At 51.6% G+C, this 15949-nt stretch overlaps 9 protein-coding genes across 9 annotated transcripts; 4 read left to right on the plus strand and 5 right to left on the minus strand.

The window, feature by feature from the left end:
* Positions 1-361: 361 nt before the first annotated feature.
* Z520_02388 (uncharacterized protein) lies at positions 362-1043 on the minus strand (the record flags this gene model as incomplete). The annotated part of the gene is made up of 3 exons (XM_016772902.1): positions 362-501; positions 662-832; positions 929-1043. 3 exons carry the CDS (start codon positions 1041-1043, stop codon positions 362-364), a joined length of 426 nt encoding a protein of 141 aa, XP_016636372.1.
* A 627-nt stretch (positions 1044-1670) lies between these two features.
* Positions 1671-3383, minus strand: Z520_02389 (uncharacterized protein; the record flags this gene model as incomplete). Its single annotated transcript, XM_016772903.1, has 2 exons — positions 1671-2859; positions 2911-3383. The coding sequence occupies 2 exons, from the start codon at positions 3381-3383 to the stop codon at positions 1671-1673; spliced, it is 1662 nt and encodes a 553-aa protein (XP_016636373.1).
* A 1310-nt stretch (positions 3384-4693) lies between these two features.
* Positions 4694-5656, plus strand: Z520_02390 (uncharacterized protein; the record flags this gene model as incomplete). The annotated part of the gene is made up of 2 exons (XM_016772904.1): positions 4694-4988; positions 5049-5656. 2 exons carry the CDS (start codon positions 4694-4696, stop codon positions 5654-5656), a joined length of 903 nt encoding a protein of 300 aa, XP_016636374.1.
* Positions 5657-6840: 1184 nt separating this feature from the next.
* On the plus strand, positions 6841-7873 carry Z520_02391 (uncharacterized protein; the record flags this gene model as incomplete). The annotated part of the gene is made up of 2 exons (XM_016772905.1): positions 6841-7513; positions 7581-7873. The coding sequence occupies 2 exons, from the start codon at positions 6841-6843 to the stop codon at positions 7871-7873; spliced, it is 966 nt and encodes a 321-aa protein (XP_016636375.1).
* Positions 7874-8004: 131 nt separating this feature from the next.
* Positions 8005-8913, minus strand: Z520_02392 (uncharacterized protein; the record flags this gene model as incomplete). The annotated part of the gene is made up of 1 exon (XM_016772906.1): positions 8005-8913. One exon carries the CDS (start codon positions 8911-8913, stop codon positions 8005-8007), a length of 909 nt encoding a protein of 302 aa, XP_016636376.1.
* Positions 8914-9432: 519 nt separating this feature from the next.
* Positions 9433-9810, plus strand: Z520_02393 (uncharacterized protein; the record flags this gene model as incomplete). The annotated part of the gene is made up of 1 exon (XM_016772907.1): positions 9433-9810. One exon carries the CDS (start codon positions 9433-9435, stop codon positions 9808-9810), a length of 378 nt encoding a protein of 125 aa, XP_016636377.1.
* A 61-nt stretch (positions 9811-9871) lies between these two features.
* Z520_02394 (uncharacterized protein) lies at positions 9872-11577 on the minus strand (the record flags this gene model as incomplete). The annotated part of the gene is made up of 3 exons (XM_016772908.1): positions 9872-10011; positions 10085-11178; positions 11249-11577. The coding sequence occupies 3 exons, from the start codon at positions 11575-11577 to the stop codon at positions 9872-9874; spliced, it is 1563 nt and encodes a 520-aa protein (XP_016636378.1).
* A 912-nt stretch (positions 11578-12489) lies between these two features.
* Positions 12490-13563, minus strand: Z520_02395 (uncharacterized protein; the record flags this gene model as incomplete). The annotated part of the gene is made up of 1 exon (XM_016772909.1): positions 12490-13563. The coding sequence occupies one exon, from the start codon at positions 13561-13563 to the stop codon at positions 12490-12492; it is 1074 nt and encodes a 357-aa protein (XP_016636379.1).
* Positions 13564-14598: 1035 nt separating this feature from the next.
* Positions 14599-15907, plus strand: Z520_02396 (uncharacterized protein; the record flags this gene model as incomplete). The annotated part of the gene is made up of 4 exons (XM_016772910.1): positions 14599-14928; positions 15001-15160; positions 15223-15567; positions 15645-15907. The coding sequence occupies 4 exons, from the start codon at positions 14599-14601 to the stop codon at positions 15905-15907; spliced, it is 1098 nt and encodes a 365-aa protein (XP_016636380.1).
* Between the last annotated feature and the right edge of the window lie 42 nt (positions 15908-15949).

Here is a 15949-nt window from a genome sequence, read left to right on the forward strand (position 1 = left end):
ACCCTTGTGATACCCTGGATTATAGATTTTGATGAATGGGCCCTAATAGAAGTGCCCTGGAAATTCCCAGGGAGTGGTGAATAGCGACCATCTAATCACTCGGTTGCTCAAATCTTGTGCTTGGACGTAGGAAGGTACCTAGGTATGATTCGCGTCCACCAATGTCTCTACGAGTAAAGGATCTTGGCTCTTTGCCCATGTTATAATATGTGCCCTTGGGCCATGACCATGGTCCACTCCTGCCCGACCACCCGCCCAGCTTAGCTACTTCAGCCAATTCAATCCAACTCTCCACCCTTGCATGTCTTTTCGTACATTCACACAACATCTTGCGCCGGTAACTCTTCCGTGGTCCCTCTTTTCAAGACCTCTCGCCCGCGATCGGGACTTGCTGGGCACCCTGGATCGGTTCGTCCCAGACCCAGCGGTCCTTTGTGTAGATTTCGGCGGCCGGTCTGGGCGGCGACGTGGCGAACTCGTCGAACAGGGCGGTCCGGACCACTGCATCGCGAAGCCCAAACGAGAGAGCCAGCAACGTTAGTCATCTGCAGGTTGTTGTTCACTATTGCTGATAATTCGGGGGGTTGAAAATCATTTCAGTGGGGGGATAGCGATATTTATATGACAAAACTGTTTCACTTCGTTCGACAGGATCACTCACAAGCTAAACCGGGGAGAGACTCCTTTGCTAGCCCGTATATGGGACTGCCGCAGACTGCGCAGAAATGACGGTTCACGATGTGTCCGCTGTCGGTGTTCTTGTCGGCGTAGTGTGTGATCGGGCCCGCGAAGGTGACGTTTGGGAATGGCACAAACATGACAACACAGCCTCCTGCATAGACCCAGGGTCAGTCCTCTTTTCTGAAGTCCCGTATCTTCTGGTACGGCTGCTCCAATTGTGCTTGAGCGCTAGGGATCGATAACATACCTGCACCGCTGGACTTTTTGCAGTTCCGACAGTGGCAGGCGAATCCGGTGGGTTTGCCGTCATTCACTATCTCGGCCTCGACGGTAACGGCGCCACAGTTGCAGGATCCGTGCATTTTGAAAAGAACCACAGTAAGAAATGGCTTTCGCGAGGGGTTTCCGTTCTTCGGCCATCGTGGTTCACTGGGGGTTCCTGTGGCTTATGTACGTATGCGCGCAGCATGGAAGGATTGGAAGTGATCCTGTGGGGTTCGAGAAGGGATATACGCGCGTAAACGACCAGCCTGACAGCATGTTTGGGGTCCAGGAGGTGGATTTGGCATATCGAACTTCTCACATAAGTCCCCTCTTGATGGTATCCAGGGTGACGTTGATGCTTCGCGTCCAATGGAAAACGTTCTGCCTGTATTATATCCAGACCCACAGGAGGAGGTGATACGCACGTAGGCGAATAAAATTGGGCCGGATCACAGCCCACGGTACGTGACTTACCTCTACTGCTACGTCTGAAGAAAACCACCGCAAAAAAGGGGCTGCCTTTATTTCACGACGTTGGTACCTTCTTAAAGTGGTGCTCTAGCTGCAAAAGTTGAACTCCTCAACAACAACCCCTAAAAAACGGCAGCGCCACCTTCTCCGAGTCAGCGTCAATACTGTATCGATACATCAAAAGATTCGACGGAATACATGGTAGTGTATAGCCGCATCCCGCCCACCCGTGCCCGTACGCGGCTGTACCATGATCAAGCTCGCTCGTCGTCCTTGATATGCCTCCGGAAACCCACTAGCTGCAGCATCTCGGTCCAGAAACCAATTGGTGGGCTGATAATAGAAGCCTCATAAGCATCGATCAGCGGTCGTTCCCAGATCAGATCAGCCTCGGTTGATTTCACGATCTTGGTGCGCTTGATGAACTTCCATCCAAAATAGAGAATAGGAGAAAGTCCAACCATGGTGTAATAGGAGAAGAAGTCAGAGAGGTTAAACCATCCAGGGAGAAAAGTGGCGTATCCGTAAAAGATCAAGATCAGGGTCTCCAGGACCAGTGCGATCCATGTCGACCATGGCTGAAATCTTGCAAAATATGGGAGAGTTTTGCGGTCGATCCCTTGCTTTTTGCAGGCTCGATACCAGCATAGATAAGTAGTTGTCATGACCATGCAGTTGATGATTCCGGCGCCGGTGATGATATTGACAAGCCAAGATAAGACTTGGGCTGTCCCAGCTGATAGTTGGAGTAAAGAGAGACAGGCGAGGACGAGGACGAAGGCCAAGCAGTATATTGGCACTCCAGACTTGGTACATCGCTTCAACACCGCTGGTGCTCGTCCCTCCAGCGCCAGGCCGTATAAAATTCGTGAAGCAACGTAGATATAGGTATTACCAGCTGAGAAGATACTGGTAATCAAAAGGGCGTTGACAAGGTGGGGCAGGCCTTCGACACCTAGATTCTGCATGGCGATGACATATGGTGAAGCGTTGGCTGTTCCTTTGCCTGACCGGACTCCCTGGAGAATGGCGACCAGTGTAGGGTCGTTGTATGCTATACAGATGCCGACACAGATTGGTCCTCCGATAAAGATGAAAGCAAATCGCCAATAGATTGTTTTGAAGGCGCGTTTCAGATAAACTCTTGGATGCTTTGTTTCCCCGGCGACCATGGAGAGATATTCTGGCCCGGTGATCAAAAGAGGGCCCAGAAAGAAGCAGTATAGGAATCCTTCGAATTGACCGAGAGTTCCAGTATGAGCATATTCCGCAAAGGCACCAGGATTGTTCCAGTACCGAAAGCCGAAGGCGTCGTGACGGGGATTGCCACCGACCATGGCAATAAAGGTGAAAGAATAGAGGATCAAGATCAAGAACACTTTTCCGCTCGACAGCCAGAACTCGGCTTCTCCATAGACGTGAACGGCAACCAGATTGATGGCACTGTATAAAAAGTCAATCTTCTTTCGGTTCAAATAAAATCGTAGTACTCACGCGTAGAGCACAATGCATGCAACACAAACCGCTGCTATCGGAATATCGTCTCGCCAGTAGGATAATACCAAGCTGATGGCTGTAATCTCGAAGGGAATTCCAAGGCCAATATAAGCGAGGAAGTTCCAGCCAGCCATGAAACCCAAGGCATCGTCCACCCATTTACCAGCTTGTCGGAGATATCCGCCGCTGACGGGCATATAGGTTGTCATCTCTGCCATACCATTGTTGATTATACCTTCAATGCAACAGTAGAAGAACCAGCCCAGGAACAAGCCCGCCGGGCCACCTTTATTGAGGGCGCCACCGATGCTGACAAAGAGTCCAGTACCGATAGCACCTCCAATAGTCAAGAGTTGGATCTGACGGTTACCAAGTTTGCGCCGGAGCTGGTCGCTATTATCAGCAACGATGATGCCGACATCTTCGCTGACTTCTCGATCGAGAACGGTGTTTTCTTTTGTATCCATCATTTTGAATGTCCGACGAACCAGTCGAGTGGGATCGGAGGCACAGATGGGTGGTGGAACAGTCAAAGTGAATCATAGACGAAGGCACTGAAGGTGTTGCAATTAGGATTGCCCACGGCCATCGCAACATTATAAGTTCAAAGACGAATCCATCGAGAGCAGAAGAGAGCTCGTCTAGAACACGGGTCGCTGGGGTTCGGCATACGGCACATTCTCTTATCGTGGCAAAAGCGGGTACTGGAGTCACTCACGACGCGAGTTGTTGTTGAGAAGCCCATGAGGGACATGCATCCTGAGAGCTGGACAGCATCGAACAATCGGGATATTGGTCCAAATGGGAAGGCTTCAGCCTTTTCCACGAGATAGAGTGCAGTCAAACTGAACCGTAGCCGTGAGAGCCACCAGCCAGACCAGTCGAAAAGGAATCTTATCAGAGACGACTTCAACACTGGTAATGCCTCCAATTCGAAGTCCAAGCAAGCGGCTGCTCGGCTGAATTCCCGATTTCAGCCCAGTTGCGAAAACTGTAATCTGACTTTTCGAGCCGCACCATCTTGTTTCGTTGGAAAGGCCTGATATCCTGGCGCATCTGAAGGTTCCTATCAATGGATCCAATGCAGGAGCTTGGGAGTACCTAGGTACGTATTCTAGACACTAAGAAAGTCTTATGTAAGGTACCGCAGGAAAGCGGACGTCTGGGGCAGGAGTTTCTTCTTGGCTCCAAGCGGAGGCGTCCAGATTTCGGAAGCAGATCAGAAAAGGAAAGCCGGGTGGGTAGGGGAGGGGAGCTATCTACTGGCTACCGACCGTTGGTCAGTCTCCTATGTCCTATCTACAAGTAGTATAGGTTTTTAGCCTGGCACCTGAGCATTTATTATGGGCGTAGGTGGACCGTAGTGCAGAATCAAGAGGTTTGAAGATAAGCGATCTGCCAATGAAACGGCTTCTTAACTTAGTTTCAAAATTCGAGTTTTGTCTCGTCGTCGACCATTCCAATAGTCGGATTAGTACTATCTAGAGTAAATATCTCAAGTTGTTCCTCAAATGCCATCGGCAATCTTTCCCCCTCCATAGCACCTCGTGATATATCCAATGCCCCTCTGATGGTTTCCTGATCCCATACCTTCAGATATCAGGTAGGACTCTCAGATCTTTTTCATTTTACGGTAAATCAAAAGGGGTACTGCCACGCCCTTTTCGCTCCCAGACCAAACAGGCCACCACCAAACCTACCTCGGATTTCGGGCACCGCCCCTTCCTTCATCACTACAAACTGTACTGTAGTACCGAAATAGAACGAATACCGCGCCATCATGGCTCCATCCGCCCTTTCCGACCTCCTTCCTCCAGGTTCGTTGACAACGAAAACCGCCGTAGTGCACAAGGAAGAACGTACCACTGATCAGTCACCTCTCGCCGCGATCTCTCATGGCGATGTGGCACTGCCCGGAATCCCCAAGTTTGACGACATGGCTGCTAAACGACAATGGCAGCTCGAACATATGGCCGCAGCATTCCGATTTTGGGCTCGTCAAGGTTTCGTCGAGGGTATCGCTGGACACATCAGTGTCAGAGACCCTGAGAGCCACGATATCTTCTGGACAAATCGTATGTCATCGCGATACCGTGAGAACATGTTATTCTCGTGCTGAATCTGACGTGAAATAGCTCTCGGAGTACACTACGGTCTGCTTAAAGCCAGCGATATGATTGCTGTTGATATGCAAGGCAGAGTCGTCGGCGGCAACCGTACTCGCCCAGCTAATGCCGCTGGCTTCCTGATCCACAGCGAAGTCCATAAAGCCCGCCCTGATGTCGTCGCTGTTTGTCACGCCCACACTGTCTACGGCAAAGCTTGGTCGGTGTTCGGCAGACCTATCGAGATGCTTACGCAAGATTCCCTGAAGTTCTACAACGCTCATAGCGTATATAACTCTTATGGTGGCGTCGTGCTGGCTGCAGAGGAAGGCGCCATGATTGCGAAAGCTCTCGGACCTACCAACAGAGCATGCATCCTGCGAAACCACGGTTTATTAACGGCAGGCACGACTGTTGACGAAGCTGCATTTCTGCTTATGAGCCTTGAGCACGCTTGCCAGGGCCAACTACTTGTCGAAGCCGCCAGCCAGGGCGGCAGCATACCCAAAACCCTCATTTCAGACGAGGAAGCCGAGTATAGCAGCAAGATTGAGGGCGATCACGAAACGTCCTATATTGAATTCCAGGCTTACTATGACTGGGAGGACTACCTCTGCAAGGGTGATTTCAAGAACTGAACGTTGGAAGAAGGCTGGCCCATAGTAGTACTATGTAGTCCTGTCACTATAATGGCCCTCTGTCGACTGCACCTGGTGAAAGCTCCTATATAAACCTTTTCAAGTCTGAAGCGAGTCATGACGCGCCGACCGTACGTTCGACGACGGAATCCGAATTGCCTTGGGATGAATAAGTTGCATTAGGGCGGAAGTTCAAGTACCTCAGCATGGGGACATCGACGTGCGGAGAATTGATACTTACAATATGTTGGTTGGTCCCTGTCGGCCTCGGATAGAGTCTGGCCCAGCGGCGCCCCCGTTGGACTTTGGGACACTGGAAGGACCGAGGAAGAGACCTGTCACCAACTAGGAGGAGGATGCAGTGATATTGAAGAGGTGCTATGCTGCCAAACATTAGGTGACTGTAGTGACCAACCAGAAGTGATGGTCTCCTGATTGCGCATTTTCTCTGGGCTCAGCGTGTTGATGTTCGGTCTGCGGATCACCTGCAAGGGATTTCGTCCCTTCTGCCTGAATGGCTCCGATGCTAGTTGCCGGTCATTTGTCAAGGGACAACCAAAGGTCTCGACACAAAGTCAGTGGCAAGTTGAAGCTCAGCTGCGCAGTCACAAGATGTTTAGGGGGCAAGCACGGTTGGTATTCTGTTCTTGCACGCTTGCGCCACCATTCGTCTGCTCTCTCGCATTAGGACCGAGTACCAGGCAAGGGATTAGTGCCTTTCCTTTTCTTGTTTTCGGTGTGATCTGTTCTCCTGATTCTTTAATCTCACAAAAAGGACAGCATTGCCATTCGAAATAATAGCCCAAACCAAGACACGCTAGTATGGCACTTGACGGTGGATTTTAGAGCCGACACTTTGACCCGCATTACGAAAACTTTGTTGTAATGGCAGCCGGAGAACGTGTTGTCCTTGTGTCAGGGCCGTCCTTCACGATAACTTAATTGCCTATCTAGGATGCGTCCCGATAAGATGGCCTTCGGCAATGTTCGAGACTTGACAGCCGCTGCTCCATCTCAAACTGAATCTCAAAGAAGAGAGTTGGTCTACGCCTTGAGGACCTTCACGAAGCCTTGGTCAAGGGAATTCCAACAATCGAATCAGATACAATTATGTGGCGTGGCATGTTTAGTAGCATTGGTCAACTCACTCACACTCTCAAAAGCCCAAGAGTCACAGTACAACCATGGCTGTCAAAGACCAAACTCCCAAGCCGCTATCGCTGTTACCTCCAATCGACGCAAATTACAAACCCAAAGTATCGGTGACGACCCTCCCTTCCACGGCACCGATCAGCGACGTCCTGTCGGTGTTGAAACGCGACGGGGGAGTGATCTTGAAGGATCTCGTATCAGCCCAGGAGCTCAAATCCATCGAGACCGAAATTGAACCCTGGAAAGAGCTGAAGCGGAGAGATCCTGCATCCGGTCCTGATGCATTTAACACTATCCCTTCATCGACGGTGTTAATACCTGGGTTAGTGGGGAAGTCGCCGACCATGGCGTCCATCTGTGAGAACGAGACGCTCGAGCAACTCCGCGAGACCATTCTGAAGGACGATTTTGTCAACAAACGAGAGGAGCACGACGAGCGCAATGTAATCTCGCCTCTCTTGAGTCTGAGCATTGCGATGAATATCGGTTTTGGCGCCCCACGCCAGCGCCTGCACCGCGACGACGGGATCCACGCGATTCGTCATGGCAAAGGTGAGTTTCGCCTCGACAGGGCCAGTCAATTCGGGTGCTTGATCGCCGGATGCGAAGTCACCCGAGAGAACGGGGCGACCATGTTTGTGCCGGGCAGTCATAAATGGGACGATGATCATGCTTGCGCCACGCCAAATGAAGTTTGTTTTGCCGGTACGTACTTGATACCGAGAAAGCAGTCGGGGGAGCGCCAGCTGAATACTGACCGTCTTTGGATTAGAAATGTCACCTGGTTCGGCGTTGATCTTCCTGGCGTCTTGTTACCATGGAGGCGGGCACAACAGTGTGCCCGATTCACAGCGGACCATGTATTGTCTATTTTTCATCCGAGGCACCCTTCGAACCGAGGAAAACCAATTCCTCGCCATTCCTCGGAGCAAGGCATTGAAGATGAGTCCCAAAATGCTGGAATTGCTCGGGTACGCTAAACCGCCCACGACGGCGTTGGGGGTTGTTGACAACATTGATCCGGTGACTGATATTGAAGGTGTATTGGAGCGAGCAATGGCGTGAAGAGCAACCATCCTGCATCGAGCCTGAAAGCTGCCGTGCTTATTGCTTCTGCTGGGCTGACGGGAAGGTCATCATTTCATAGTACAGCATCGCTTGGGCCAGAGGCTGAAGTGATAAAAGGAACCTTCTTCCTATGGAATTTTCGCTCTGTTCGACTCGGCTTCGTTCAAGAACGTCTCCACGTCTCGACCACACGCCCTCGGACCTCCCGGTCTACCCGCCTGAGACTCGGGAATCGAGTTGGCGTTGGTAAATCCCATGATCCTAAGATATGCCAGACTGAGCAGATCTGGATCTGTTTCGTGTCTGATCGTATCCAAGATCGATGCCAAAGACACTGTCCTCACAGTCCACGACGGGTCTCGCTTCTTAATCAAATTAAAAAGGTCGAGATACGTCAGTGTCTGTGATGAGAACATGGAGCATTCCTCCCAATCATGGTCTTCGTCATGCACGATTTCCAACACCGCGCGAGCGGTGTCCCGAACGGACGTCAAGCTGACCCTCTGCAGCGCATCTCCGTACAACTCGAAGACTTTCGCCTCGTTGTCAGTCACCCACCCATTGCTCAAGTCCTTCAAGTACCTCTGGTTCAACGGCAGGAGGTAGTCCATGAACCAGCCATTGCACACGATTGTCCACTTGACCGTACTCTGAGCCCGTAATGCTTCCCGGACTATATTTCGAGATCGCAGGATATATACCGGTTGATCTGGGAAATCTCGCACGTTCACGGTATACTCGGAAGGAATGAAGCGTTTACACTTCGGAGACCGTACGCAGGTTTCCAAGATGGCCAGGTGTGCGGAGATGTATGCGTCGTCCGGACCGCCCAATGTCGAGACAACAGCATCGCAGTCCTCGAGATGTTTGGAGAGCTCCTCCACCGTGTATTGAGTGACTCTTTGCTCCACTTGAAAGTCCTCAGGAAGGGTTTGTTTTCGACGACTTAGCAGTACCACCTCGTCCGTTGGTGACCGATAAAACTCTTCCAAAAAGTATCGCCCGACATCCCCGAAGCCGACGAGAGCGATTTTCATTGTCGCGTTGATCAACTTTGAATGGGTTTCGAGAACCTGCTATGCCCAAGATGTAGAGTACTGAGTCACTGAGAGTTCAACCACCAGGAGAAAATTGAGGCAAGGGCCAATACGAGAATGGATTGGGTAAATTGAGTGCCTGGAGAGGAAGCGGCTGTTATCTCTGTTCCTGGCATTCCAGCATTTATCCGGCGCCTCGCGAATCTAGATCTTTCGGGATTGATCATAAGTATCCCTAAATAATATGCTCTTGGCAATTCACTCATCAAGCTTGTCACCTCACTTTCCCTTTCTGATCGCCTCCCGAACTAGATAAGCAGCCTCCTAGTTCGCGCAAAGAGGGGAGGAGAGAGTGTGCACCGACCCGACCAAAGACACACCGGTTAATCCACGAAGATCCTCCCCAAATCATTCTCGGTGCAAGCTCTATGCATTACCCCCTTCCCTACTCAGACATTCCAAAGCAGCCTTAACCTCTGATATCTCATCTGGACATCGTTCTATCTTTGTGAGGGAAATATGCCTCCTTCAACACCAAACTTAACAGGCAGCAGCGACCCCGCAGCGACTCCGTATGGCAATCACACCTCTTTTGCCTGGGAGGCGATGCCTGACTGGGGTGGTGCGAAATCGATCATCTACCGCTCAGCGGATGGAAAGGTGGTGGCCGCAGCGGCAAAGGAGTCAGGCACCGGCACCCTCACTTACCCCTGCGACGAGTTCTTCTACGTGACGGCCGGCTGGATCAAGCTCAACATCCATGGTGGAGAAACGTTCACTCTTAAGACGGGCGACTTTGTCTATTTGAAGAAAGGCACGACGGTGGATTTCGAGTTCGGAGACGACTTCACCAATGCGGCAGTGTTTATCAACGACGAGAGGATCACTTTGATGTAGGAAATCGAACCCTGTGTATCTGGGTAACAGGTCTATACTCTATGTTCCTTAGGGTTGCGGATCATTCTATTTTGTGGAATTTCACCTCCAACCGGTGGCCTTTGGGTCCTGACATATACTCATCGATCGCTTCCATATCTCCATGATCGTGGATGGTGGTTCGATAATTGGTGTAAACGCCCGCAATTAAGTACTTCATGGCTGTGAGATATAAAATGGATTAGTGGTCATGCCCCCAAAAAACAGATCTCCAGAGCATGGAGTGTGAACTCACAGTAAAAAGCAAAGTGACTTCCGATGCACATTCTTCCGCCACTCCCAAAGGCCCAGAACCAATGCTTCATCGTGGCGAGGTGTGCGGGGGACGCGTCCAGCCATCGCTGAGGGTTCCATCGATGTGGATCGGGGAAAACCTCAGGTGTCCTATGCAGGGAATATGCAGAGCATTGTACGATGGTCCCGGCGGGAATGTTGGGGACTCCTCCCAGCGTGCAAGCCTTTGGCACTTTTCGTGGTTGTCCGCCTGGTACTGGAGCCCAGAGTCGGAGGGTCTCCATGATAATGGCGTGGAGGATGGGTAAGGAGTCGACGTCTTGGGGTTGTGCAATGTCCTCAGTCTCGAATTTCCGCGTAGGATCGAATCTCAATGGTGGGTTCAGGGTTAGCAACTCTTCTCGTAGTTTCTCCTGCCACTCGGGGTTCCGGCACATTTCGTAGAAGAGATAGGTCTCGACGTTGCCGCTGGTTTCGAATGCTGCCGAGTTGTGTGCAAACATGTCGCTGGCAATCTGGAGACGTTGCGGATACGCTCGAGGTTTGGAGTCGATCTTGCTCATCGTCTTCAAGGCCTGTTCGAACACGACCGGTTGGTCTTCTGGAGACAGAGAGGTGCCGGTCGCCAGCAGCTGCTGCGCCTTGTCACATTTGACCAAATTCCAGTCCTCGACTGCACGATATGCCGCGTCAACCCATGCAGGTATCAAGAAGATGCCCAGTCTGCGAAGGAATCCGGTCAGCTGCGGAAACTCGTACCGCCAGAAGGTGTAATGAGCGGGTGCGAAGAATCCATCCAGATAGAGCCCCCGTTCACTGGAGTCTCGGAGGAAGTGACTGCGCAGCGATTTACCAAATTGCCATTGAACGAAGGTGTCCATCGAGTACGAATAGTTCAACTCGAGCACTTCGACTGGTGTACCATGGACTGCCGCTTTTTCCAAAATCGCCAAACAATCGCCAAACAAGACATCTCTTATCGCCGCTCGTGCCGTCTGCGATGACATGATGAACGATTTCGAAAAGGTGTTGGAAATTAATCGCTTCCGGGCCGTATGACTTGCATTGTCCTCAAACGTAAAGATGTTTTCCGTCCTGTGAGATTCAACAACAGTCATTATTATTACTTCGAAGTGCCAGGAAATGAATGGATTATCAGACATACTCATAGTTGGCAAATCCGTGAAAATAAAAAGGCACCTTGGGGAAGCCGCCCTGGTAGACCGCTCGCAGACCATCCTCGAAGCAATTCAAACTGACGAGTTTTGGTGCAAGTCTAACGGCAGGACCCTTTCTCATATGCTGCTCGTATACCGTTCGATTTTCCTTTTGCGACCATCTTACCCACAGGAGCCAAAGAGAACTGAACCTGCAAGACCAATGCGCAGGAGGCACAGCAGCTAATGGCGACCAGAACGCTGGATAGAGGATAAACCGGTACAGAATAGCAATGAACGCAATCAAGATAGGAAGGTAGGATATATGGAAGTCCATGGCGGCACGATACGTGAGCAGGAATGCGACCTTCGATCTTGTCTACCTCGATCAGAGAGAAGAAGTTCCCCGGGGGATTCTTGTACGGTGACAATTGTCGCTGAATGCCGTATAGATTGAGACCGAGTCCACCGAGGATCAACGGTGTTCACCCTTCTAGAAACTTTTGCGGAGTTTCAATGGTTGTCAGGTCCGAATTGGCAGCGTTCGCGTTGAGATCGAAAACGGTAAGACCCACATTTTCCAGGTGGAAGGCCATTACCTGAGTCTAGAAGTAGATGGCTGATAACCAAGTCCCTGGTGGGTTTCTGTGACGCTTTCCTCTTCAGACACCTGTCCCGATTATCAGATTAGTCGGCTTGTATGGAAAAGCTGTGTCTTGTTCCAGACGTGGAGTTTGACTTGCTGGCATCGCTCCACAGCCTCGTCAAGGCAGAACATCCAAAATCCGGTCATGTTTTCAGATCCGCTTCCCGCCTTTCATCACCATTACTACGGCGTGTAGTGTATCTGTAATTCTTGATACATAAATTAGGAGCTATGACTTTGACAGACATAGTGGCACGGGGAGAAGACCTGACGAACTCAAGTCTGGACTTCGCTTGTAGTTGAACGGCACCTCGGCAAGATATCGCGCGCTACCGGAACTCTAATGTTGAGCCCACTACTCTGTCTCCCTTACCATATTCGACAGGATCCCGAACGGACGGGGCGCCCACCTTGCTTGATCCATCAAACCAAGTCCCCCAGTGGGCAGGATCCCCAGATAAGGTACTTGGCAGCCACCAATACCGCCACATACGGGCTGAGCAGGAGACAGCATGACAGAGGATGGCATCAAGTGAGTGCATGAAATTATGTAACATTGTGGACTTGACAAGTGTCCACCACAAATTGATACCTGCAGTCGCTTTACAAGAGGAGAAGATTCCAATTCTTCCGCAGAGCCAAAGAAAGCCAGGAACATTTCGAGCCGGTGGCGCAGAGATCCCAAAGCTCCTCCAACATCTCGAGGGCCCACAAATTGGCGGGGATGCGATTCATGGAGAACAAAGCTCGAAACCGTCGGCGGACTTCTTCTCGAAGATCAGCGTCGTCTTCTCCGAGCTCAGAAGCTGCGGTGAGAAGAGGGAGAGCCAGGACGATGTGATAAGAGCAGTCTTCGGGAATTGCCATGATATCGTCCAGGATCTCTCGAGCGTATTGACGGATGACTTCTTCTCTTTCCAAATCCAGATTATCGGGGTGGGCGGCAGTCGTGGTGGCTGTGGTTCGGTAAAGCATGACGAGGCCGTGTTTTCTGAAGGCACTGCTCACGAGATAGAGATTGTGGTCTTCTTCGGGCGAATCCCAGTCCAGCAATTCCTCCTCGAGCGTTTCTTCGAGCGCATAGTCTCGAGCGCTGCTGTCGTCAATCACTGAGCGACAATAGCGGCCCAAGGTACTCAGCAAGTAGTAGATTTCGGTCGAATAGCCCGCCACGGGGTGGAAGACTCTGCGCATGGCAGGGATACAATGGTAGATCTCCGGGGTGTTGAGGGGCGTCTGCTCCTGTGGCATCACGAAAAAGGAAGACGCCTGGTCCCAGTAGATGTAGCAGCCAAGGGCCAATTGCACAAATGGGTCCTCCATGCAGTTGGCGTCGGTGATCATGATGTCGAGGAGGGCCCTCGCCCCGTCAAGATGTGGTTGTCCGATGTCCCTTCTGTTCTCCTGGTCCGTCCACGCCGCGGACATGCCGAGGATATACATGGTGAGGAAGGAGGCTTCAGAGGGCAGTCGGTCTCTCTCGTGCTGTCGGAGCTCCTCCCGGAACAACGTCAACGCCTGTGCCCTCTCCTCCAGGCAGGAGGTAAGAGCGGCGGGACTGAAAAACCTCTCATGAGCAAGACTGACGCTCTGGAGGCTGTGGAGGAGAGAGGGTGAGCATTCAAGGTATTTCAAAATCGGAAACGACAGCGGGTTGATTTCCGGATTGATGACCATGATCTGGCTCGCTCGCTCCAACCAGTACTGGAGTGATCGTAGATTGACTCGTGAGGAAACGGTCGAGAGATTGCGCCCGGGAGTGAGCCAGGGCACCTCGATTACCCATTGTGCACGACGAGGCACCGACCGACACACTGATCCTCTGTGTTGACAACGGAGACAGACCGGGAGAGTCTCATCACATTTCACTCGGCGACGCTTGCATTCGTGACATCCAGACCGACTATGTCTTCTCTGGTTCGGCCGGTCAATTTGATGAGAGCTATGCGCTGGTGTCGTGGCTTTGGTCGTTGGGCAGTTCGTCGCCGCCGCAAAGCGTACCCGGTACCTCGAACTCATATTGTGGATGAGATGTAGGGTTCCCGGAGATGAGGAAGTGGATCGCGAGGTCGTGGACGCAGAAAATGAATTCCAGTCACAATCGTGACCGAGGTGTTGTCGCTGTCGGCGGTGGTTGTAGTAGTAGTGGTAGTGGTAGTAGTTGTGGTTGTGGTTGAGGTGTCTTTGGTGATCAGAAGAGAGTGGCATTTCAAGACGTTCTTCCCTGGAGGAGAGCTCTTCGGCCTCGCCCTCGGCTCGACCATCAAGCAATTCTTATCTCAAGCCAATCGATCAGCACGGTTCTGTGGATCTACAGAGTTCTGAAAACTGCATCGAGAGTTTCAACGGCGCTGGAGACCGCGTGACGAATCCTGTAAGTTTCGTGCTCGGAGGTGCTGTTTTTGGATGAAATGACCTGAAAGGGTGGAGCTGGGGACCCACACTTGGTACAAGGCAGTGGGGAAATCAACCCATCCAGGTGCCCTGGATGTTCTTGTGCACGCCTCTTATTGATACACAAGTCACCCTCTAGTATTCTCGGTGGCCATGCAGCCTCATTATATTGTAGCTTAATATGGTAGGTACGAGTGCTTAGTACCGGTCGATATCTATGTCCCTCTTCCACTCTCATTCACACACCTCCTTGAGTGACTCCCCAGCAGCTTCCTTTGGCTCTTCCTCAAAAAGGTATCTACAGAGCCGACAATGACAATGGCAACACCTTCTTCTCCTGTGAGAGAGGTTGCAGTGGTCGGTGGCACAGGTGAGTACTTTCCTCGAACCGGGCTTCTTCGCTTTCCCCAGCGCCAACCGTGGCTCATTTTCCTAGGCACCTTGGGCAGTTCAGTCGCGATATCATTGGCGAAAAATCCTGCTTTTGGCGTTCGAGCGCTCTCCAGAGACGCGCAGGGACCGAAGGCACAGTCTCTCTGGGATTGCGGCATCACCGTCGAAACCGCCAACAACTGGGACTCACAAGCCCTCGAAGCCGCTTTCCACGGCTGTTGGGCTGTCTTCATCAACATCGACTCCGACAATCCCGTATGTCTATGGTCGTTTCCAGTCCAAGCCTGTACCTAGTGCGCTCCCTCGGTCTGACTCAGCTTGTGCAAGGACTATCAATGGAAAACTGGCGCAAAGCCCACGGAGTTCGACATGACCAAGAATGTCATGGACAGTGCGATTCGAGCGGGAGTAAAGCACATTATCTTTGCTTCACTCCCTCCTGCTTCCAATCTGACCCAGGGAAAGATGCCCATGGTGTCATTTGACGGTACGCGGCTTAATTATGCTTGCGTCTTACCTTTGGATTGCTGATGTTGCTACACCACACAGACAAAGCCAGAGCAGCCGACTACATGATGGAATGTGCCAAAATGGGGCAGCTTGAAACCGCCACGGTGGTCAATCCAGGGTGGTTCCTGGAGAACGCCTACGACGACAAATACGTCGCTGCGTTTGGAGGGTTTGCGAAGTTAGTTGACGGCGACGGATACCTGACTTTCAAAACACCGCGAATGGGCAACGATCCAGAGTCGGTCCCTTGGCTTGCTGTGGCGGACGACTATGGCGACATTGTTCACGGAATACTGCTCGAATGCGAGCGGTGGAACGGCGAATACATCGATGCGGTCTCTGAGTCCACCAGTTTCGCGGATATGGCAGCGGCGCATCAGAAAGGTGAGTTTTCTGCCCGGCCAAGAATGCAGAGCCAAGATGCAAGAGGACTGACTCTAGTGCTTGTTCCTTGCCCTTAGCTACCGGAAGACTTTCACGCTTTATCGCTATCGAAAAAGGGGCCTTGGAGGCTGAAGACGCCTCCAAAACGGAAGAGGTGAATGGCCTATACGACCTCATGCATGAGTTGAAAGGGAATTTCTTCAATGGTAGACCGACAGAGCATGAGAATGCCAAGGCATTGAAGGCCAAAGCGTGTGAAGCCACCGGACGAGGGGATCAGGCATGCTTGATGACGGTGGAGGGATTCTTCCGGAAGTACGGGGAGCCTTTGGACAGTTGACAGTAGAACCGACATCCTGACAATGCTGCTACCAAGTCTTCT

The sequence above is a fragment of the Fonsecaea multimorphosa genome (genome assembly GCF_000836435.1).
Source record: "Fonsecaea multimorphosa CBS 102226 unplaced genomic scaffold supercont1.3, whole genome shotgun sequence".
Classification (NCBI taxonomy): Eukaryota; Fungi; Ascomycota; class Eurotiomycetes; order Chaetothyriales; family Herpotrichiellaceae; genus Fonsecaea; species Fonsecaea multimorphosa.